The following is a 23,269-nucleotide window of genomic DNA, read 5'->3' as shown; positions in this document are numbered from 1 at the left end:
CCGTCTCGGCTTTCTTGCTCACATTCGCTTGAAGGACAGCCCACATTGGCGGAACCAGAATGATTGCGAAGTTCGAACTGAAGTTATTCACAAACAATGCACTTTTGCCACTCACGACGTACAAGTGCCTTGTTGCAGCTTTGCCAGGAGCCTATTCATGAAAATCAGACGCTGCCGTTATGTACGAGCATGGAGTAGTTGTGATAGTCCCATTTAAGCTCGAAGTAGTCGACCAAACGTTCCATCGCTGATGTACGGGCGTCCGTTGGCACGTGTTGCTGAATGTACTCTCCAATATCCGGCCATGCGGCGCAAAGCCCCTCATGCCATACAGGCACTTCGGTCAGTCCACTCCCAGTGTGCTGTATCCATCCGCGGTCATCTTCTCGTGCTCCCTCCTCTCTTCTCTTTGTCTCATCGTAAGCGCGTCCGCGATTCGGTTCCTGCAGTTTCTGAGATCCAGTTGCAGCCGACTGCTCTCGGCCCGTGACTCGGCGCTCCAGTCCAGCTGGCATCGAGCTGAGACGCCTTCCACAGCCACCTGCCTTGCTGCGTGAAGCGCGGAGTTCTGCGTGATGCCCCTCGCACGTCGCCTGATCCTTAAGATATCGGTGAAGCTCGGCTGTATCTGCGTGACTCAGAGTAGCATCGCCCCCCCCGCGACAGGCATCTGGCGCAGCCTCTATTGGGCTGGGTGTGCCGCACTGCCCTTCGTCGCATTCTGTGAGCCTTCTGTCCCTCCATGAACCATCCGCCTGACACCACATTGCCGAGGCGACACCTCGGCCGCTACGTGATCCCTTGACAAGGACGTTGCCAGCCTGTGTTCGGCTCCCGCCTTCTGACGAAAAACCTGCACAAGCTGATGTCTGTTGCCCCTGTTGGCAGCGATCGTGTGGTTCCTCAGCCCGGGCGTTCGTGTATCTACATGGCGGCGCGTGGAGAAAGGAGTCGCCTGAAGCTCCCGGAGCCGGGCCGCAACCGGCTCCCGCTTCAGTCAGACGTGTATCAACTCGAGTGGACCCTCCTGGCCTGTTGTGGGACTCAACGGGAGTTGAAGCCTCCGGACTGCGTTTCTCCTCTGTTGCGTGCCCGTGCTGGTCACAGCCGTGCTGTCTCGCTTCTCCAGTGGCATGCGTATCGCATCTCCCTACAGCACCCGTAGTTCCGCTGGTGGCTGTGTCTGTAGTGTTGCCACGACCTGCAAAAAGTTTCCCCCAGGGCAGCGCTCGCCTCTCCTCCTCTTCGACCTTCTTCAGTGCCTCTTCGATCTCAGACTGACACTGAGAGTTTTGAAGGTTTCCCCAGTTTTTTGTCGAGGCCAGGGGACCGCCCTTGACCATCTTTTTCGCTGAGAGGAAGGCCTCTAGCAATTTTGCTTTGGTAGGGAAAAATGGAAAACAAACGAGCGCAACAGCTTCCAATACATACCACGCCTCCAAGAGCCCGAGACCGGGTGACGCCTCCTGAAGCTGCAGCTGTCTGCGCACACCCTGTAAGTGGCTACACCAGAGCGCCTCCACATCGGCTAGTCCCAGTCTGCGCCGTCTTTCCGGCACCACACTCCCCACCGCGGTGGGGCTGGAGTCGTTGGCAGATACGGACACACTCCCTTGTAGCCTCGACCGATACGCGCTCGTCTTCCCGAAGGAAAGCGACTTGATAGATGGGCTAGACCACAAAGACGAACGGCGGGCAACAGCAGCAAAAGAACTCTCTCCGGTTGTGTCTGCTGGAGAGGGGGGATGACACCGGCTCTGCGTTCTTGGGAAGCCGGATCCACCAAAGCTCTGCTCCAGGCCGCGAGAGAAACATGCACCTTGACCAGAGGAAAGCGAAGACGAGGACGATAAACGAGAAGAAGCTATCGGGACGAGCCGAGGCCGAACGGGATTGGAAGCAGGAACCTGGACCTGGGACAGGTTAACGCAAACAGTACTCAGATGCTGTGCTGAATCAGAAAAGAACTCCAAGTGTCTTCGTCGTCGGCGAATATCTCATACGTGTAACAACATACGGATACGGTACGTAGATATCGGCACATGGTTCGGTATAGAACTCGTGCACGCATATAGGGAAGACTCTCCGAAGTTTGTGAAATTGAGATACGGAGTCGTTACTTGGTGACTAGAAACGCGTTGGTATATTGATAGCCACGAGCAGCTAGTGTTGCTTACACTTTCTTCTTTCAGGAGGGTATGAGAACGTACCTTCCTGAGAACATCAGATAGCCTGACAATCCTGCAGGCCTCGAGGAGGGTAGCTCGTTGAAGAGTGATCGCCTTCGGGAAGTTCACTAGACGCTCGAAGAGCAGCTGAAACCGTAGCACAGGGGTAGTTTGCGCGACAAGGCGGCCGACGGCCTGTTCCAGGTCCACCCAGCAGTGCTGAGGTTTCGCATGCTCTCGTGGGAGGGGATGCAGAATATCCTGTAAAAGATACGGCACGCCCTGTCGGACGATAAGGTGGGGGTGCTGAGATGTGAAACAACCCACTCACGGTCCCCTTGTTGAAGCGAAAGCGATTCCCGCTTCAAGTCAGTTTTGACACTGACCACAGCAACGCCGGAGCGTGCCGAACTAACTCTGCTGTATCGGGCTTAGACTAGCTACAGTGGATTACGTCATCTGATCGAGACGAGGGCCGGCCGGGACAACCGGACTGGCAACCTCTCCGCGTCCGCGCTGCGGAGCCGAATCTTTTGTTGTACCCAAGAGGCACCGCTGAACCGCCCCGGTTGAAAACACGATTTTTATGGAAGGTGGGTAGTGAGTGACAGAGCGACAGAGGTATAACCCGGGGAACGCAAGAGCGCTTGTACATGTTTGTTGCCTGCTTCGGCGAAGCAGCTGGTCAACTGAGTGTATTGACAACAGTTGGCGCACCTTATGTAGCTTTGTGTAGGAAGCTTTGACCACAGCCTGCTTCTTCTTTGCTGCCAGCCTATCTTTCTTCAGAAAAGGCTTGTAGGGTCCGGGATGGAACTTCTTCCTTCCAGTAGCACTTGTCCCTCGCGCCACGGCGGCGTCATCGTCGGAGCCGCCTGGTCCGGTTCCGCTGGCGTTCAGTGGCAGCGGGCCGTTTGCAAATCGCAGTCCTAGCACATTGAAACAGTCCATACACTTCTCCATTTCTCTGTATGCCGCGTCCATCCACTCCAGCTCCGTGGCAAGCTGCGCTGCTTCAGGGCACTGAGGCTCCACGGGCAGGAACGCTTTTCTGCGCTCCTCGTGCGAGGATGAAGCCGTCAGAGACTCGGAAACCGAGTACGTAGAACAGTCTGTGTCTGCTTCGCTGGTGCGCTTAGCATGAGACGGGAGAGATTCCGGTGGAGAGTCGCCCGTGTCGGCAAGTTCTTCGCGGTCACTGAGTGACTCTTGCCGAGAGTCTTTCCGTTCTTCCATTGGCTCTTCGTCGGGAGCCTGCACTGGCTGAGGCTGATGCTCTCCGTCGCGCTCAGGAACATGGAAACCGTCTGCCTCATCTGGTACCGGAGTGAATTGCCCCGCCTTTGATGCCTCCGCAGTACGAGAAACAAAACTTGAGGCGCCTTTCTCGTCTTCCGTTGTGACGTCGTGTGACTGCGAATATGACCTGCTCCTGCTGGGAGCGCGAGAACTCGTCGTGGTCGTCACTTGCGAATGTCCATCCGTACCTGCTTTTCGTCTGATAGAGGCGTGATACGCGGCAGGCGGTGCACTCTCTCCCCCGCTCTGGACACTGCAGCTGGGGACAGCACGACCCTTTTGGAAGGCTGGTCCGGGTGGAGGCGGAGGCAAGTGCTTGGTGCTTTGTACGCCCGGCGGGGAACCTTGCGCGGGCACGCTGAGATGAAAAGATGCAGCCTGTAAGCATAGAGCGGCACGTAAGGAACCAACGACATGAGAACCCTGCGCTCACCAAACCGAGCAGCCGCGACTGGTCACAAGGAAGGGAAGGATTTCGGCTACCCCGCTTGACGTATCCTTGGTCATATAGGACAGGTCCGGGTTTTCGGCACATACGCTCTAGTGGGACAGCACCGCGCACCACAACGGAAGATGTAGGGAACACGTGTCGCAAAAGGCATTAGGAGCAAGGGAGTGAGGCGCTGTTCGTGAGTGCAACATATACTCAGTAGGAACGCGGCCTTGAAAGCCAGTAATTTCCGCAGCTCTCCCTTGAGCGGCTACAAAATCCAAAAAAAATCGTTCCTACCGTTTGATCATTATGCTCGAGTATCTGCCTGACTTTTTCAACAGCTTGCGCCGTGCCAATTTCCCCCGTTTCTAGTTCTTCGTCTGCTCCCTCATCATCGTCCTCCTGTCTCCTCCTAGCCGAGCATTTTCTTGTTTTCGATTTTGTGAAGCCGCCGCCTGTGGCTGCCTTCGAGCTGGATAGTCCTCGAAGCCGACTATCCGTCCCTCTGCCGACCTCGCGGGACCCGCCTTGTCTCTGCGCTACACCTGTGTGACATCCAGAATCCGACCTTCCGACAAGCCTTCTATTCGGTCCCTCGGTAGCCTTGAGCGGGCGGGGTTGACAGCGTGGAAGGGGACGGCTTATAACATCAGCGACGTTGCTGCCCCGGTTAGCCACACCTTGCCGTGACCGGAAGGTCGCGTTAACGGTTGGCACGCCGGCAGAACCATCCTCAATCTTCCGCAAATCAGCGGCGGAGACGCCGAGCTGTCCAGTGTGAGACGGGGGAGTGCAACACGCTCCCAGAGTGCCGCCTGGAAAGGGGGTCCGCTCTGATGGACCGGAGTAGCTCGGTGAGGTATTTTGCGGACTGGTGCAGAGGAAGGAATTGGATGCGCAGGGGCGGTGACGGTTCTGAAGGAGGAGACGGTACGCCAAGGCCAAGCCTTCGCACACAACCGGCTCCTTGATGTAACGATCCATCGCGCTCTCCAACTGGACATCGATACCCTCGTACTGAAACGGCAGGCAGTCGCAGGAGGATTCCCACAGGTATACTGCGTTCTCATCTTTCGTGTCGCGGAAATTTTTCCGCGCTGTTGGGAAACGCGCTACGGGCAGCCATCCGTTCCTACCAGCGGACTGTGCTTATTCAGTTCCGACTTGGTGAGCCTTGATATCTAGAAACGGCCAAAAACCGGTAGCAGTATGGAAAAGGGACCAGCAGGCACAATGGTGGCAGAAACTCAGAGGCGGAGGCCCGGACGACCTGAACCGGAATCGCCCCGAAGGCGACGCCTCTTGGCACGAGCCAGTGGGGCACCATGTGGAAGTGCAGCAATCACTGAGAGAGGGCATTCCGGTGAAACATAGTGGTCGCTGCTCCCCGGAGAAAACCTTTCCATGCAGCAGTCAGCGCTGTCACTTGTACGCCGGTGATAGACACAACGACTTGTTTGTCCGCTTGTCAGCGTGTGACCCCGGTGTCGAAAGAACAGGGAAGCACATGCTGTTAAATGCACACGATATACATGGAAGTGCGTCAGGCATTTCAGGTTGCGCTCACCTTACTATCGAAGTAATCGATACGTAGACTTGGATTAGAGTTGACCTCTAAGAGCCAGCATTTCTCTGTGTCGTCCAAAAGGATATCGAGGCCAAGAAGTTGAAAACAGCGCGAGGCCTCCTGACCTCGCCCACGGTATACATGGCGGTACCGCAGGTTCAGCCACGGGTACAAGCACACAATAGTTCTAGCGGTTATCGACTTGATCTGCTGCCACACATTCGCAATGTTAACCCCTGAGAAAACACAAAGAACCCGGAGAGCGAGCGCGTGGAAGACTGGCTTGTTACACCTTCTCAAGAGCGAACAGTGTATCCCGACACTCAAGCCTGTGGCTCTGCAGCGACACACTGTAAGCAGTTGTCCTGTTGCGGGCTCCCCTGCCTCTGCGGTGGCCTGGCGTTCAACCCCTACCTACTCTTCCAACTCGCTCGCTACAGTGTGTCAAGTCACACACTCCACCTACCGTCTCTGGCCAGGTCTTTGAAGACATCCTTGAGCATCCTCTTGCTATTGTTGTCGTCGTGGAGATCACTAGAGCGCACAAACGATGAAATATTGTCCTTATTAATCGAATAGTTCGTCAGGTGCATAAACGGGTTGTCGATGTTCTTGCGCGATGGCGTTCTATACTCCTCCGTACAGAAACGGGCCATGCCCAGCTTCGAAACAAATACCTGAAGCAACGCAGATGTCGATGATACGGGGACAGAATTAACAAAACTATCTGGGGGGCACCGAGAGCTGGTGAGAAAAATGACGGTACTGTATTTATGCCAAGGAGCAGACCGGAAAGCTGCTTTGCTGCGGAATGTATGTCGGCTTTTCCCCCTCACTTACTAGTCCCCACAGACTCGTTGGAACCGTACCGCAAGCCAACTTAGATGAGCTCCGGCGCGCCACTCTTTTACGTTGGTGGTAACAGATGGGGGGGCATCTAACAAACGGTAGGAGTCGCCTAACCACCCGTACACACTTCTGGCTTGAATCCGCGAGTGGAATGAGTTTCGTGCTTGGTCGCTTACCTTGGGGGTCCCACTGACCGACAGGAGCATGCAGTAGATGCGAAAGTCAAACTTGCGTTTGTTCATTAGATAAGGATTGTGAATGTACTTTTGCATGATGTAGTTTCCGTCCCCGCGCAAGACCATCGCGTCGATGTCTCTGCAGCGGGTGACAAGCTGAACCCCGTTCCCCATCGCTCCTCCGTCAGGCTTCAAAATGTAAACCTCTTGATTCCTGTTGTTCAGAAGTCGTTCAATCGTGTCTGATTCACAAATGCAACAAACACACTTTAAAGCTTGGAATACTGAGTTATCCCCTCCCGCGGAAACCAGCCGGACTCTGGTTCTTTCGCGCTCCACCTCCAGATCATGTTTGGTCTACTTTCTGTGGCCAGGACACGGGGACAACTTGCACCGCGAAGCCGCGAAGAGGCGAAAGTGAAGTCACTGGTTCACACCGTGCCGAAGGGCCTTGGCGTACGCCCGGTGTGCGAAAACATGGCGGGTCGAACATAACGAGAGAACAGACGGCACTAGCACTTGTGAGACAGCGTGTGCCGCTAGTGCTTTGTGGCGGCGATTTTGGATCGACCAGCACGGGCTGCTCTTTTGGGGACAGCGGTATGCTGGTCTAATCCAGCTCTTGTCCCGATCTTGATTTAGGCGGCAAACAAGATGCTGTAGGGCAGAGCATCCTGAAACCTGTCGAGCCCTAGCCCGACTGCTGTCTGTGAATTGCTGCAGGCATTCAGAAACTCGTACGGTTGGTCGTGTTGGGTACTACAACGCGGAAGGCTCTCACGGCAAAAATGCGGAACTATGGCACCCGCACCAATCTGACTTGTGTTCTGTTGAACGCAAGCCCGATGGAGCAACTTCCGTGGCAGCAATTTCTTCAGTAGGTGCTCCACTTACGGCGGTCTTCTGGAAGAGACCAGCACGGTGGAGAAAAGTCGAAGACGTCGGGATAAAGCTGCTGGTAGAGGGCCAGAATGCGAGAAAGCATGCGCTTTTTTGTCATGTCCCACATGCCGGGAAAGCGGTTTATGATCTGAAGAGGTCTGTTGTAGTGCAGATGTTCATGGTCTGGAACGGAGCCTCCTAGCCAGACAATATTACCTGAGAGCAGAACACAAGAAAGCTGACGGTACAGCCGGTCCGGTCACCGTAGACGTCCAGTCCAAGGTGTCACCAACCTGTTTGTGAGGAAAGTGCAGCCGGAAACGACGCGAGTACGGTATACACCATCTCAACCTCGTGAAGCAGGCGCCTTGAGAAGCAGTCAGGTAGAGACAACATCGGATGCGCGCCCGCAAGCTGGGAGTGAACTGCGTTTCACGGAGACCTAGCGTCCCCGATTGTACAAATCATGAAGCTCCTACTAGGGACGGTATCACCAGCTGCCTTTTTTCCCGTAAACGCTTCCGCCATGTCTCCTTCCCACGCCACCCTGAATGTCTAACGAGTCGTAACCAGAAGTCTGTGTCCCCTACTCTGTGAATTGGCCGTCTTCCCCTGAACGGCAAACTCATTAGTGCAGCAAGCGCGTACTCTTATTCCCGAAGCGCAGAGAGTCAGCGACCGGAAAGCACAGGTGTGCGCCTACCTTTACAGTTAATCTGTTCCTGTCTCGTCCAACCAAGCCGATGCGCCACTGTGTTGATCAGAGGCTTCTCCGCCCGGCACATCTTCGTGTTCACCACCACTTTACTCCAAGACAAAGTGGCTTTTGTACTCACGCCTTCTCCCGCTTCCACTCGAGCACCTCTGTCTCTTGTCTCGACTCTTTCCGTCTTGCTTCTCTGGAAGACTGTTTTCTGCTTTCCCGAAGAGTCTCCGGCAGCAAGCGCCACGGAGTCTGTAACATCGTCCCGACAAGATCGCAGATACTTTGCGTCACTGGTTAGATGGCCGTTCGTTCCAGAATCCCTACGGATTCTCGTGTACGTCGGGGTAGGGAGCTGCACATCGACACAGGGATCCTCTGCCCACGGCATGCCGATCACCTCGCTTGGAGTGGGATCACTGCCTGCACCATTCCCGTCATTACCGTCACGGCCGCGTGAATCCAGCCTGTCTGGTAATACTTCAGAAGTCATGTCCGCTTCGCTTTCGAGGTACTGGAGATTCGTTTCATAGGCACCTGCTGCCCCAGCGTGGTGTGTTTCCCTTTTCTGTTGCAAGCATGCAGGGTTCTGATGCTTCTCGTAGTACAACAGACTAGGTACGCCGTTAGCTGCACCCCGCTCTTCCAAGTTAGAAGAGCCCTCCCATGTGCCTTCCTCTTCTTCCCCTCCCGCATCTACTTCACTCGTTCCGCTCTCTGCTTCGTACTCTTCACTGAGAACGGAATCCCTGTGTCCTAAGCTAGCGCAGATGTCCTGGCCAGAGCCTTCCGCGGGGTCCCACCCCTCTTCGCCGTTCATTTCTTCTTCTTCTGTACTGTCGTACCGAGGCGGGAAAGCAGGTGGTGTGTCAGGTTCGCCAACAGCATAGGGAGATCGGTGCTCTCCAATTACTTCACCGGAGTGCTCGTCTTGCCAGCTATCAAAACACCCACTGGATTCTTGGACAGCTTCGCCTATTGCCCCGCCACCGCAGTCGCTACCACTACCTGCCGGGCTACAGCACATCCCGGGCAGCTCTTGAAGTGGAGCTGCCTCTGTACCCCGTTGAGACACATCTGTCGGACATCTTCGCATATGGCTGCGGCCCGGAGTGGCTGTACCTGCAGTCTGGGAAAGAACAGAGATCTCATGCGTCAGCGCACTCGGGGCGGCACCAGCGACGTGCATTCGATACTGTTGCGAGCTGAGGGAGTTCAGAACCCCCTCCGACTCAGATCCTGGATGAGGGCTGTCGTCACCGGCTATCGCAGATATCTGCTGATTTGATGACTGAGCCACACCCTTTGCCGAATTGTCCTCCACGTAGCTTGTGACTTGGCTCGTGGTCGACACAATACGGGTGCATGGCGAGGACGGCTCTATAGACTTTCTCACCTCCTCGCGAGAAATTATCCTCGTCACATCGTCCGAAATGCTTGTCTCCTGTCGGGCGACACCGTGCGGAGCTGACTGATCTTGTTTGTCATCCGTCGCAACGGCCCTTTCGCCTCGAGGAACCAGACATGGTTGGCTGGACGACTGCTGAGGCTGACGGTGATGCTGCAGGTGACAGGCTGCCGTGTCCGGGACAGTACCCGGGCCTACGTCCACGAGAATCGTCCGGGCATCATTCCTGAAGACGTACTGCGATTCTGGAGAAAACAAAGGATACTGAGCGGGCGGCACGTGAGACGACGGAGGTGCACAGTGACCACCCGGAAGAAAGGGCTGCACAGGCCTAGAAGGACGCCGTTGATCAGCTGCGACGGGCAGAAGCACCTGAGGAAGTTGGGCATTGTCCCGTGTATAGGAGGACACCAGTGCGTTTGGCAGTCGAGAGTGCAGATTCTGATCGGCAACGAGGAAACGCTGTGAGTGGGCTTCCGGAGCCGCACTGGCTGTAAATGGCAGATATGAGAAGCCTCGAGACTGTGGAGGGGACTGGGAGTGAAAGCCTCCGCTGACGTGGTGACTCTCCATGCCCAGCGTTGTCACTGTGCCATCGTTCCTTCCAGAATATACGCACCCGCAGTCGGGTACAAGGGGAGAAACGTGAGGCCGGGGGAAGCAAGGAAAGAAGCCATCGGGCCGAGGAGGTAGACACCCAGGACGACGAGATTCCCCGGCTGTAGGCATTGCACCAGCCGGCTGAGCAAACTGCGAGGCACTCGGAAACGCCTGAGACTGTCCACTTGAGACAACAGCTGGACAGAAAACGCCAAACAAACAAGAGCCCGGACCACGACCCACCCGCGAATTCGGAGGGACGCCGGTGGCAAAAACTTGCAAACTCGTAGCTCTGTCATCCCGAGGCAGATGAGGCAACGTGCCAGCTGGCCGCATCAACACGGAATTTTGAACACGTCCGCAGACGCCACCCGCCATGTCGGTTTGCAAAGACCGAGGCCTAGAACCCTGAGGGGGGCAACTCAAAGACGGGGTCACTTCTGCAGAAGGCCCGAGTGGCATCCCCGTCGGCTGGGAGTCCAACGCCGCCGTGTCATGTTCGGGTCGAGAAGAGTTGGAAACCGGACGCGAGGGCGACAGACCTCGCCGAGGAAGAAATGAAAACATTGTAGTCGACAGCAGAAGTAGAACGTAGAATTAAACAGCCAGTGCTGACCAGCAAGCGGAAACAAGTCGTCCGCCCGGTCCACTCTGGAGAGTGAGGCGTTACAGCCGCAACTGTGCGACCAGCCGGCCTTAAACGGCCACCGAGACTCAAACACGGCGGGCGAGCGTCAAAAACCAGTCTGAGATCGTGCCATAGCTGCTGCTTTTCTAGCAACACAAGTGACTCCGTCGACGTCTGAACGCCCCTGGCAGGAACACACGTGACCTAATGTAACTGGGGGCGCGAGGCCAAACCAGTGTCGATCACTGGGGGCTCCAGAAGCGTACAGTATACAAACTAAGGAAAAGAGTCAGGCGGGAACGGGGTAGCAGCGAATGCGTATGAAACTAAGGAAAGAGACCGACTCGGACGGAGATGCACATGCCCTAGTCCACACTGGTGATGGGGCTGCGGGTAGAAGAGGGCTGCATTCTTACCCGAGATGTTAGCCCAATCAAGCGTACATCTCCCAAGCTCCTCCAGCAAAAAACAATATCATAGTGCGTACAAGAGCGGAAGGCGCAGTACATCAGTTGAAAATTCTTGCCTTCCCCTTAGCTCGACAACGTGGCGGTTGTCTTGCAGCGGCACCCGCCCCAGTGGCTGAGACACCCGCCGAAAGCAGAGTTCGGTATTCCGCCCGACAGAAGCTGCAAAGACCAACAACAAGTCATGGAGAACTATGACAGTTCAGTAAGCAGCCATGAACAAGGAAAATGTACACAGTGCGATGGGGAAACAAAAGAATCAACGTGGCTACCGCGCTACGACCCACGAGCGTCCTGGTCGCCAATGGACAAAGGCGTTACAAGCAGCGCTCCACCGCGTTGTAGTGTCGGCGCTTAAGCTGACGACAATAGATTGGACAAAAAGAGCTGAGCCAACAGCACTGCTGAACTACTGTGAGTGCGGACGTGAAGGTGTAGACGAAAGAACGGATAAAACGTACAAAGTTCTTAGAGGCTGACGGTTAGCCCCGGGCCACCACAGCCCTCGGCTTGTGCCTGCCGTTTTACATCCACGGGCAGCACGACAGCCACGGAGAAGATGCTCAGGAAATTCAAATGAAACGGAAAACCCTGTGTCTTTTTACTGAAGCCCCGCTCCTTCGTCGCGGACCGTCAGGGCGCCCACACGTGCGGTTGGGTGAGCCGCCACCGGATGCGGGACTTTTTCCCCTCGCGGCAAGGCACGCCACTCCGTGGCAAACCGGGTCAATCACACTTGCGCACGTCCCCCAGCGGGTGGTTTCGGACAAAGAAACTGTAACTTTGTTGCGACGTTCAAGCAGTTATACAGAACTTCTGTGTAGAGATCCATTTTGCACCCAGGCTTGTATGTGGCTGTGTAGGCGGAGATCTTGGCCTGAGGGCCCCGGCTACTCATACTCGACCCATGTTACTCTTCCTCGGTGACACTGGCAGGCGCAGGTCGCCGAGGCCCCGCACTTGCAAGTGATCGGGGAATTGTTGTAAGACGCGTGTCCATCGAGCGCGACGAGCGATTTCTTGCCGCAGCACACATGGATCTTCGCTTCGTGGCCGGCCCGGCCTCTGCCACTGCGCCGAGACACAACTGCCATTCCAGGCACCAGCATGTAACAGTGACGCACACGGTATGTCAGCGCCTACAGGGGCTGAGAGAAAACCTGGACCTAAGGGCCAGCGGACAAAGAAGGCACGGAAATGGTATTCAGCTAGGACATTCTTCCCTTGAGTGTGAAACGGTATGGTCTGCGTACACTTCCCGGGCTTGCGGGGGCGTGTGAACTCTCCAGAATTGACAATACGGAGCTCACTATTACGTGGAGGACCGATCGATTCCACGAGAGTTTTTTCATTGGGACAATTTCAGACCTGTTCTAAGATGCCCAGGAAGGACCTCAGAGGACGCAGTGATTGCTAAGAGTCAGTGGAGGAAGCGCGGAGCTGCGAAGGAGCCGGCAATCTATTTGGCTGACTGAGTACGGTGGTGCTCCTGCCCGTTGAAATAATCTGCCGCCTAAAGGCAATGTCCTTTCATCTCACGTGTGAACCGAACGGTTCTGAGGCCAGTGTCGTTCTCGTGAGCCAACAGAAGTGCAACACCGGTTGGTGTCCTACGCCGGCCTCGCTTTGTCAAGTGCCTGGGCAGGAGCCCTCTATTTCTCAGAGAAAACTCCGCTGTGGAAAGACTGTTTGAAGAAAGCCCCATATGCTGCGCCGCGACCTGGAGTTTGGCACGTGGTAGGGCCTATCTGACTTCAAACAGGCACACGATCCCATCCGTGGAGGGCTTCCCCCTAGTCCGACCGTGGGGCCGTGCGACACCCAAAGTACCCGAGATGCTTTATATGTCCCCAATAACTGGGTCGTTTTTCAGCACACTTTTGCTTTGGGCCAAGGTGGCTCCTCCCTCGTGGGCGTATCCGCAACCCTTGGATTTTCCTTTCTACTGGAGTTGACGGCGAAAACTGGTGGCGGGGCAAGACGTCGCAGCTTGACGGCTTACTGCTTGAAGGGCGGATGACCGACACCCCTGAGAGCGGTGCTGGGGGCTAGTCATCTGTTGGAGCATCTCGCGAGGTGCGTCCTCGGTTGTATCTGCTGCTTGGTGATGCTCTCTCCTGCTTTTAACCTTCTGCGCATCGGAGGACGCAGGGGCGGGACAGGTAGTAAGTGACTGCTTTCAACCGACTTCAGCTTCTCGTTGGACGGAGTGGGGGTTGTGAGTCCCTGGCCCACGCTGTCATCGGTGTCTGCCGGCTGGCAATCGTTATCGACTCTTTCACAACGCTTCACGGCGGAACGCTGGCGCTCGCACAGTCGGGCGCCAATCGGGCCGTCGGTCGTGCGTCACCGCCTCCCTCCCGTGTGTGTGCTGCCCTGTCTGGCGGAGCAGCGGCGGAAGACGCGTTCAACGTATGAGACAAAGCCCGTAGGAACCCCTCACTTTCATTTCCCGGTACACGTTTACTTTCTGGCTCAGCTAATGGCCAGACTACCACTGCAGGGAGAAACCCCGCCGTGCTGTAGAGTTGTCGGTCTTCTGGGATTGGGTGCGTGTGTGTCTTCGTGTGATCGTGTGTGGAGGCCCCCTAACACCAACTGCTGCGGTGCTCTTGTTTACGGTGTAGTGATCGGGGGCCACGGTTACCAGACGAATGACCACTCAACTGAAATCACACAATTGATGTCCTATCTTGCTTGAATATCCTGTCTCCTGTCCGCATCTCTTGAAGAGGATTGATTGTTGGCTTTGATTGCCGTTGCTCTTCTCACCAAGCACACCCGGAAATGAACCGTGGAAACCGAGTGCCTCCATTTCGCGGGACCGCCCGGGCCTAAGCGAGGGCAGCTGCCGTTTTTCGAGACTTTCTCTACTAGAGTCCCCATGTCATGGTTCCTGCGTAATGTAGCGTTTTTTTTTATCGTTGGACACGCTTTCCATATTATAAAGCGCCGTCCCGCTTTGCAGTCTGTGGGATCCGTCCCGCTCTGGGGTTGCCGTGCAGACCGACCACTCTCCTGCCGGCAGTGCATACCACAGGAACCGCTGCCAGTCCGCTCTCTGACCGTAGTTCAGAGTTGCCCCTGGTCTTTCAAGTGTGATTTTTGTTGGGAGACAGACGCCCTTCTTGCTCTTTCATTGCTGTTATCAGTTGCTGCGGTTCATCCGTCGTGACGGTGATTCCTGTTGGGCCGGACCAATGAAGCCCTTTTCTGAATGGCGGCCTTTGTGAAGGCCGTAGGAGCGATGTTTTTATTGTGTGAGAGATTCCTCTTTCCGCCCACACGAGGAGCCGGTTCTATACCGTTATTTCTAGCGTAGGAGAGTGGGTTGATGCAGCGTCTGTTATAGGCACCACAACTGCAGGAAGCTCGCCGACTGTCCATCGCCAGGCATTCTAGCTCTCGTTTCTTGACATGCGAACTCGGAAAACATGCCGCCGGGGAGTGGTCTGGAAGACCATTGTCATCGAAGGCGCTGCCTTGATTCCGCTCAGGCTCCAGCAGGAAAGGCACACCGGCAGGAGACTTTTCGATCTCCCCAGTCTTTCATGTGCTAAGTCGTGAGGGTTTTTCTGGGGCTTCACCAGCACTTGTTCAGCGCTTCTTTTCCAAAGCGTGTCCGATCTAACCATCTCTTCAGATGGTAGCGGTCTCGGAGATTTTGTTCTGGCCTCGCGCACCCGTGAGGTGATTCTCTCACTGTAGCGTGGGAGTGGAGTTCGTGCTCCACGAATCATTTCTCGGGTGTCCTCGGGCAGGCTGCACCTCGCGGCGGCCTCACCTTCTTCGCTGTGGTCTGACTCTGCCGCCATGTGTGTTGTGTAACACTCGGCAACAATGTAGTCGGTCAAGGTGCCCTGGGCAGTTTCGATTTGGCTCAACATTGTTTCGTCGTTCAGTAACATTTCCCGCTTTGTGGTAGAGACCTTTTGGAAGAGGCGTGTCCCGTCGAATGACATTCTATGTACCACCCGTCGAGAAACTATCAGGGAACCCGTAACCTCCGCGGTCCGGGCGGTCAACCGGACTGCGACTCTGATTCCAGAGCAGCAACAGCTCCAGGAGACTGAGCCTGTTGTGTCGATCGGCCCTCTATCCCGGCCGCTTTACACGGTAGGACATGTCAGCGAGTCCCCCACGTACAGCCGTGTGCTCCGTCGAAGTAACCTTGCCTTTCCTCCGAGGTACGGCAATGAACTCGATGACCAGACCTCACCTGCGCGCCCGTCAGATATCTTTATAGTACATATCAAATATAACATTTTTCTTTAGTATTCTAATTCATATGTATAGAGAGAGAGCCAACCAGCGTATGCGTGCAAAGCGTTCCAGAGAAGAGAATGGATGCCATGATATATCGTAGCGAGCTCCTTCACACCCCTCAGACGCAAAGGGGGGCAAGACAGGTGTGCAGGGCTGCAGGTATATTCCCACTTCGTGCCGGCGCTGGAATCCGCACCCGTTGTCAGCAGCCAAGCGGGTGGAGTGAGCGGCAATCCAGCTCGCAGTTAGTAGGACGGTTGAGAAAGCGCTCTCTATTATCGGACTGAGGCCTCCCCTGCAAGTGGACAGACTACGCTCGCAACCGGAGCGAGCGTTGGCGGAGGCCTGCACAACCGGGCAGCAGGGACACTCGTCGGTATTTTATGGTTGTTCTTCAGGTCTCCGCCACACTGTACCGCCGGATGTCCTCTCCGGAGAAGCGCGCTCTTGCCGCTGGCATGTTTGTTGGCAGAGAACCGGACTGTAGCAGGGGTTCTGAGGGACCGATGCAGCGAGTAGTGTCTCAATCAGCCTCTTGAGGCTTTTCCTCCCAGGGACTCTTGGTTGCTGTTGAGGAGTACATGCTGTTTCGCTCTTCTGAAGGGAGCAGCGCGTCCTTGCTCCCCACTGCACCATTTCAACCGGACTTGTGGACTGAGACGAAAACGTCTGACCGGAGGTCGTCTGCTGGGGTGTGACAAGTCTCTTCCGAGATTTTTTTTGTGGGCAGCGCTACTCTCCTCGGCCATTCGACTTCTCTGCCGGCTGCTGCGCCGCGAAATTCTATGGGAGAATGGAAGCAGCTCTGTTACAGGCAGCTGGTGGTCTTGGTGCTGGCCAAATCGGGGAACACCTGACAAGAGACAGGCCTTCTCAGCTGGTTCACAGTTTCCCAGGGACACCGGTATCTAAGATCTTGACTCATGGGCACCAGCCCTCAAGTAATCACATTGCCAGCACCGTCAGTCCCGCTGTCACAACTTCCTGGTCATCCGCGAGGATCAGCCGCAGCGCAGTAGCGATTCCAGAAGCCGAAAGTCCGGCACTCCCTACAGAGAGAAGACGTGCGTATTCGCGCCCCCAGTCTCTTGCCCCGCGCTGCAAAGTTCGCGACGCCCCATGTACCATAGCCGCGGAGTTGCCGCTTCCCTCTCCCTCCCTGCCTCCACAGGAGGTCTGCCATAGCCACCCACACTCCTGCAGCCACGCTCGAAGTGACACCCCTCCGGGCTCTGTCAGCCCCTCCCTGTCGACTTGGTCGGAGCGTCCGTGCTCAAGCCAGCTGTTCGCCTCGGAGGTGGGGACAGCAATGCCGCATTCGGCAACCCTCAGTCCGCCTCGCGATGCCGCTGTAGCACTAGAAGGCGCGGGCCGCTCCAAGCCGGTTGCTTCCTCCTCTTCGTGCGCCGCGCTTACCGTGCCCGACCAGAGACGGCGGCCGGAACCGAATGCGTCAGATCTGGCCAGTCCTAGCTCGGTAAGGCTCGAGCACAGCTCCCCACCAACAATGAACACTTCGCGCCAGACTGGAGCTTCTCTTTGTCTCGATTCCTCGAGTGGAACTTGTGTCGACAATCCCACCCCCATGAGAAGCTCCAGCCTCTCTCTGGAGCGCACGACCCCCCTCATTGAGCGTTCACGGATACAAATGCGGAACCCAGCCATCGGTACCACTGCTCGACGCGCTACAAACCCTGGGCGGTCTTGGCACTCACTGCAGGCCGCGCAACTCTCCAGTTCGAAAGGAGAAATAACGACCCCAAAGGGCATCAACAAGGCGGAAGAGGACACGATGCTTTCAGCTTTTCGAGGTGGGGGCGGGACAGTCCACAAGCAACCAAGCCCCCCTGCAAGCGAACACCCGAAGACGCCTTGGCTTCCTGCAGCCCCGTCGCTGGCAGCGTCCTGCTGTCCAAGCCGAGGTTTGAAATGGGGAGCTGAGAAGTACTGCTATCCCGAGCTGTGCACTCCGACCGTTGCCGATGCGGAGGATGCACCGCACACTGCTTGCTGCCATCCCGAGAGAGGCCTCGCCTTCCTAGATGACAACCAGCGAAGCGACGAGGCCGTCAGCTCACTAGTCGCATCCAGGCCTGACTGTCTGAGCGCAAACACGTCGCCTGTGTCGTACGCTGCAACTGCAGTTGGTGTTCTAGAAGGAGCGTCGGCCGCGGCCAGTTCGGGAAGCAACAACACTTCCAGCAGCCCACTCTCCTGGAAGGAACAAGGGTTCGCGACAAGAGGAATGCTTGAATCTCACCACACTGCGATGACCTCACTGCCCGAGGGGCTTCAGGCAGGCAAGGATGGCCAGTCTAGTCCGACAAACTCACTGCAGGTGGTCCTCGCGATTCCAGGAGACTTGCCAGTGGGGAAGTCTCCGTTCGACGACAACGCAGACAGCCTCTGCAATCCTTACCAGGAACTGCAGAACTTGACAGAAGATGTGCTAGAGACGGGCGCTAACGAGATTTTTCTTCCCCTGGTCCAACTGGGAGGCGAGGCACATGAGCAGCAGGTACGCACCTGCTCGGGAATGGCGGCCGTATGGGCGGAATGTGGCGGTCGCACGGCTACCGCCCCTAGCCGTCTGGTGGGTTCTGTCACTTCGCGGCCTGCCACTATGAGTCGCCTAAAGGAATGAAAGCTCTGCATTTTGATGTACTCCAAGTTGCATCGGTAGAAAGCGAGACATATAGAGCTAAGGGTCACTAAACTTGGCGCTGCGAGGCTACAGGCGGCTGCACTCGACGGGCCAGCCGTTCATTTCGGCATCAATACACATGTCCCAGCTTCCCAGACTCTGACCCCTCCCAGTAGAACAGTTCATGTGATGTTCTCGGCGTAGGCCCCTGGGGTCAAGCCAACATCATCTGTTTCTCTTCTTGTTTGCTTGGATGCAGCAAAGACTGTACAGGGCCTGCCAACTGGACGCGGCTTCCTCTCACTGGACTCCACTAAGCGTGTGTGAGGAAGGCATGCGCCAGAGAACTGCCGCATTGTCTCCCTGGGAATATACGGCGATATCCTCTCCAAAGGCATCAGCGTGCTTTTTTCCAAAGAGCTTTCCCGCCCAGCGGGTGCAGGCGGCGGGAGAGGGTTCGCCCCTAGCTATTGGGACTGCACGGTTGGCATCTTCGTCGCAGGCCGCAGAGAATGAGGGATTCCACCTGCCCGAGGAGTGTCAATTTCGCCCTCTCGTTGACTACGGTCTGCTTCAACAAGATCCACTGGAGCTGACTCCTGATTTACGTGTACCCAGAGACGTTGTAGGGAATAGCTCGACATCCCTCCCGCCTTCCCCCAGAGAAGCTATTACTTCTGGCATGGCATTCGAGGTGCGAAACAGTCCGGCTTTCACCCAGGTGAACAGAGGCGTCCACGTGGAAGGCCAAGCGCCACGGCGGGTGGAGTGCTCCAGACCTTATGGCTGTGCGGAACCTCGGCGTCATGCCCACCCGTCAGACACGGTATGTCCGCAGCATCAGCATGACAGCGCGTGGCACTCACTTGGTCAGACGCGACTGGCCGACACCCCTGTTCGGATGCCGTTCACACCTCCAAACAATCATCTTGGGGTGAGCACGCTGGAGAGTCTGAACGGCGAGACTGCAGAGCACGATACCAAAGACTCTAGCGTAGACCACCAGCTCGGAACAACAGCCGAATGGAATAAGAACCAAGCAGAGGCCGGCGGAAGGGATGTTGTAGGAGGGGAGTGTACGACGTCTCTGCCTGCAGCAGCTGCTTGCTCTCAGTGGCTTTTGTCCCTACCTCACCAGATGGCGGTTGGGGGCACGGGGGGGTCCAGCGTGATCATGGGTGGCGACTCCGTGCCGACACCGACGACAGCATGCCACTCCAGCCCGACAGCATGCTCCTCCTTGTCTTCTGAGAGTAGCATTGCGACTGTCGCTGCCTTCTCGCCCTTCGCAAAAGACACGAGGTTTGTCGCCTGCGCCACCTCCCCTGCTTGTTCCTGCTCAGCTCCAACGGCAGGGAGCGCAGGGAATCCAACAAGTGAAGCATCTCTTTTCCCTCACTCCTCCCAACCGGTATCGCCGCCTGTATACCGCGGCCCTCTGTCGAAGCCAGCAGGTTTACACTACGAAGAGGAGTCGTTCCATTCGATGGTCCCGTCGAGTAATCAACCCACACAGCCGTCAACGGCGTCCACTACACCAGTGGCAACGTGGCGCGTGGCAGGATGCGGAGTGGATACGGGACAGGGCCAAACAAATGACTGCGACGCCAGCGTGTCGCCCACCTCCCCCAGCACTGTGACAACGAATCCCCTCCTACCGGAGGCGGCAATTAGCCACACGCAGCCGGCTGTCTTGAGCTTGCCGCCGGCCTCGTCAGAAGACTCAGCAGCGGCTCAGCCTGCTCCCTATCCAGCTGCGAGCCTCGTGAAAGATAGTGGTCAGACAGTATGTATGCAGGCGCTCACGTTACAGCAACTGATGCCGCAACTTGCCAAGATGCCTCAGGTCAGCGCCCGCGGCCAAACCGCATGGCCGTGCCCGGCTGAGATCACCCAACAGGTCCAGAACCTGACAGCCCCATCGCTGTATTGCTCTGGGAGAATACCAATTCCTCCAGGTGGTTCGGGCTCGAACCTCTTGGCGCTGGCTACAGCGTCGTCAACAGACTGCAAGACGCTCGCTGCTGTCAAATACTCCTACCTTTGTTCAGCACGCTATCTGCCAGGCAAAGCTGGCGCTAGTCAGTTTTGTCCGACGAGCGGACCGGTCTCCGATGATGGGCCGAACTACGAGGATGCCGAGCCTTGCGAGTCATCGGGACAGGATACATCTTTTGAATTTGGCGGCCCGACGGCTGTGCCAATCAGAACGCGGAAGGGGTTCAGAAAGCCGCTTCCGCTTCCGCAGGAGATGCTTACCTCACCTGGAGAACCAGGAGACTCCGACCGGGGGAACGAGCCGGTGTTGCAGTACGATGCTGCATCGCGGGAATGGAGGTGAGTACGTTTTTGGATGTTTTTAGGCTTCCTTGATGCAGTTGACTCGCCGGAAAAGCCGCCCGCCTGAGCTTATTTCTCCTCAGCAGGGGTCGTCTAGCTGGTCGCGTTGTGGGATGTTTGTATCGCGTCACTGAAAAAAACGACCATGGGGAGCTCTAGGAAGGTACATCGGCCCGTGCCTGCAGCGAGTCTAGAGGTTCAGCGTTCCCCGGTACCGGTCCGTTGTTTTCCGTGCGCTGAAGCAAGTAGCTGAACTACGGGCAGCGAGTAATTCCGGTGGTGTGTTTGTTGACTTTTTTCATCAGGGTGTTCTGGGTAGAGGATAGATTGGCAAGGTACAAGGTTTTCCAAGCCAAGAAATTTGGAAAGGAGCGGGCCCAACAACTGGCAGAAGACTGGTTTCACAGAGCCAGGGCAGGCCATGTCCATGGCTCTTCCAAGGGGCTCAAAAGCGTACACGGAGGCCAGGCTGGTCCGAGAGCAAAGAAAGTTAAAGTGGAGCCTGGCCGCGTTGTCGCTGTAGGCGATACTTGTGGATTCACTGGTCTGACGGATTCTAAAGTGCGGAGAAAGGAGGCACTGTAGTTAGTTGCTGCATGAACATAAAGTGGGTCTGTCATGGTCCTACCTGCACGCTCGCCTCGCCGAAGAGACTCAGCGACAGTCCGGTTCACCTTGTCAAGAGAGATCCATCTTCCTCGCGTGATCAGTTCAAGCGTTCTTTCACTGCTTGAGTGTCACGTTAGGAGCGTGGCAGTATGTAGTTAGTGGTTCAGCTATCCGTCCGATTCCGCAATGCTGTTATCGTTTAGCACTCATCCTGAATGCAAAAGCAAAAGCACGGATACACTGCGTCTTGTAAACCGAAGCGAATCGGTTGCGTGCTTCAGTCAGATATCGCGTAACCTTTCAGAAAGCCTTGAGTTCACACCATAGAGGTGTATTGCTTTCTTTGGTCTCTCCATGGTGAGATTGATAAATTGTTGATTCATTTGAAAAAGAGCTTTTGTTAACGCGTTGGGGCTGGTTTGTGGTGTCTTCCTCATGACAACGGCCCCGATTTTAGCTCGTTAATGCTTGTTCTTTTTGAAAGCAGTCCTGCTGGCAAACTGCATCTCGAATTCTTGGGATCAGTGATACGCGCACTGGTTTGACACTGGCGGGAGGTTTTTCGTGCCGCGTGTTGTGGCTGTCCGTCAAAAGCTTTAGGCGAAGCCTGGCGTACTGGACGAGGCTGCTTAAGTGCCTCTCTGTCAGCACGACACTGGGCAGCATGGTTCTTTTGCACAGTGCCCCGTTCTTCTTTCATCTGGAAGTGGACGCAAAAGAGTTCCACAGCTAGCTGGTCCGCTTTACGGCTAAAATACTTAAGGCGGGTAAGGGCTCGAGCAAATAGTAGCAGCAATCCCGTCCGAGTTACAGAACTCGTCCACAAACAAAAAGAGATCTTCACTCCAACTGGAGGTTTGAGGCTGCACCCGAGGCGTGTGACAGTAGAACATTCCCAGCCAACTCAAATACCGTGGCGTGCATCGAGGCATCAAACTAGGTTCTTTCCGGGTACGCAAGAGCCCCGTCGAGGAGATTGACTGCGCATAGACAGGTCATATCGTTTTGACTGCTCGGGGCCCATGATTCCCAGGTTACCTGGAGTGAAAGGGACTCCAACTTCCCCGGTTACGAAGCCATCATGAGGGATCTGCGAAAGCGCACTCAGGGGGCAGAAGAGCACTCCTTTTAGAGGAAGACTGAACATACGTGTATTGCCTTTCCTTTGCATAACCACGCATGATTTGTGAAAGCTTTCCTTGCGCCTTTCACCCTGCAGCCCGGAGCGTCTGCGCGCAGAGAAGTTCTAGGCAGTGCTGCTTCACCTGTGTATGGTGGATAGGACAAAGTAGTCGCAGTTGACTCTCTTGCACGCAGTAGCGGCGTCACTGCAAGTCATTATACTTGACGTGTCATTTGATAGGAGGCCACTGTGTCGCTCACGCAATGCTGTGCACTGAGTCGGCCTCAGCGACCAGCTGATCTCTTTCGCAGAGACTCTGGACATCTGCATAGGGTATGTGTGCCAAGCATCCGGAATCCTCACTGGCTGTTTCGGTCTCCTTACTTGGGAAGATGGAGAATTCAGCAACAGTTGCGCCAGCGGCTGCAGCATCCCTCAGGTGTAAGGAACCGTATGATATGGCAGGACTTCTCGTTGCTAACCCCTGGATGCTTTAACGTAAACCTGCCCGAGACGGCCAGGTTTCACTTTTGTGGTGAAGGCTGGCATCGAGTTCTGACATACCATTGACCCTTTTTGTTTCTTTGGGTTCGTGTAGTATCCCGATTTGCACAGCGTGACGTCGTACGGGTTGGCAACAAAGAAATTGCAGTACGGAATATTGGAACATCTGGAGTGGTTTATCAGCGTGGACGACCCGCCGAGGGCTATCAGATCAAACTCGTACTTTTCCTCAGCTTCAGGAATCGATTTCACAGGAGAGTGTACCATTATACGGTCGTTGCAGTCGGCCGTCCTGCACAGTTCTCGGGCAGGTAAGCCTGTGTGGGCCCGGTGTGCGGAAGAGACACTCACATGTCAGTCAGGTGAAGGTACTGGTTCTGGAGAAACTTCGCTTGCGCGGCGCCAGCAGGATCTGGCGTGTCTTCTGCAGGTCCCCATCTCTCAGCTGCCCATCACTCTCAAATTTCTAAACGACAAACCTGTGGTGGTCCCAACCGCCCACCCGGCTTGGGAAATTCGCTTCAGAACTTTCGGTCCGGGAGTTGTCGTTTCGTGTTGTGCTCCCGCCCCAACTTCCGGTTCTCCCGCGGCAGTCGCAGCTGG

The 23,269-nt window shown here is 55.9% G+C and overlaps 2 protein-coding genes across 2 annotated transcripts; one reads left to right on the top strand and one right to left on the bottom strand.

Annotated features, from left to right (window-relative positions):
- Positions 1-64: 64 nt before the first annotated feature.
- On the bottom strand, positions 65-11,780 carry CSUI_001972 (tubulin-tyrosine ligase family protein). Its single transcript, XM_068062175.1, has 9 exons — positions 8,078-11,780; positions 7,387-7,590; positions 6,493-6,734; positions 5,934-6,144; positions 5,468-5,703; positions 4,198-4,917; positions 2,886-3,845; positions 2,211-2,429; positions 65-1,913 (listed from the first exon to the last, which is right to left on the bottom strand). Exons 1-9 carry the CDS (start codon positions 10,650-10,652, stop codon positions 165-167), a joined length of 7,116 nt encoding a protein of 2,371 aa, XP_067925850.1. The 5' UTR covers positions 10,653-11,780; the 3' UTR covers positions 65-164.
- Positions 11,781-13,234: 1,454 nt separating this feature from the next.
- On the top strand, positions 13,235-21,620 carry CSUI_001971 (ap2 domain transcription factor ap2vi-3). The gene is made up of 4 exons (XM_068062174.1): positions 13,235-15,367; positions 15,845-17,964; positions 18,350-20,427; positions 20,736-21,620. Exons 2-4 carry the CDS (start codon positions 16,240-16,242, stop codon positions 21,013-21,015), a joined length of 4,083 nt encoding a protein of 1,360 aa, XP_067925849.1. The 5' UTR covers positions 13,235-15,367; positions 15,845-16,239; the 3' UTR covers positions 21,016-21,620.
- Positions 21,621-23,269: the final 1,649 nt, after the last annotated feature.

The sequence above is a fragment of the Cystoisospora suis genome, assembly GCF_002600585.1.
Source record: "Cystoisospora suis strain Wien I chromosome Unknown contig_815, whole genome shotgun sequence".
Taxonomy (NCBI): Eukaryota; Apicomplexa; class Conoidasida; order Eucoccidiorida; family Sarcocystidae; genus Cystoisospora; species Cystoisospora suis.
Note: the sequence above shows the minus strand (reverse complement) of the source record. Positions and strands in the feature narration are given on the sequence as shown.

Coding starts and splice junctions, on each gene's coding strand:
- CSUI_001971 (XM_068062174.1), top strand. CDS start 16,240: ATGGAAGCAGCTCTGTTACAGGCAGCTGGTGGTCTTGGTGCTGGCCAA. Junction 17,965..18,349: donor GCGAGGCACATGAGCAGCAG/GTACGCACCTGC, acceptor GCTTGGATGCAG/CAAAGACTGTACAGGGCCTG. Junction 20,428..20,735: donor GCTGCATCGCGGGAATGGAG/GTGAGTACGTTT, acceptor TTTTTTCATCAG/GGTGTTCTGGGTAGAGGATA.
- CSUI_001972 (XM_068062175.1), bottom strand. CDS start 10,652: ATGTTTTCATTTCTTCCTCGGCGAGGTCTGTCGCCCTCGCGTCCGGTT. Junction 6,145..6,492: donor CGGTCAGTGGGACCCCCAAG/GTAAGCGACCAA, acceptor GCGTTGCTTCAG/GTATTTGTTTCGAAGCTGGG. Junction 1,914..2,210: donor TATCTGATGTTCTCAGGAAG/GTACGTTCTCAT, acceptor AACCTGTCCCAG/GTCCAGGTTCCTGCTTCCAA.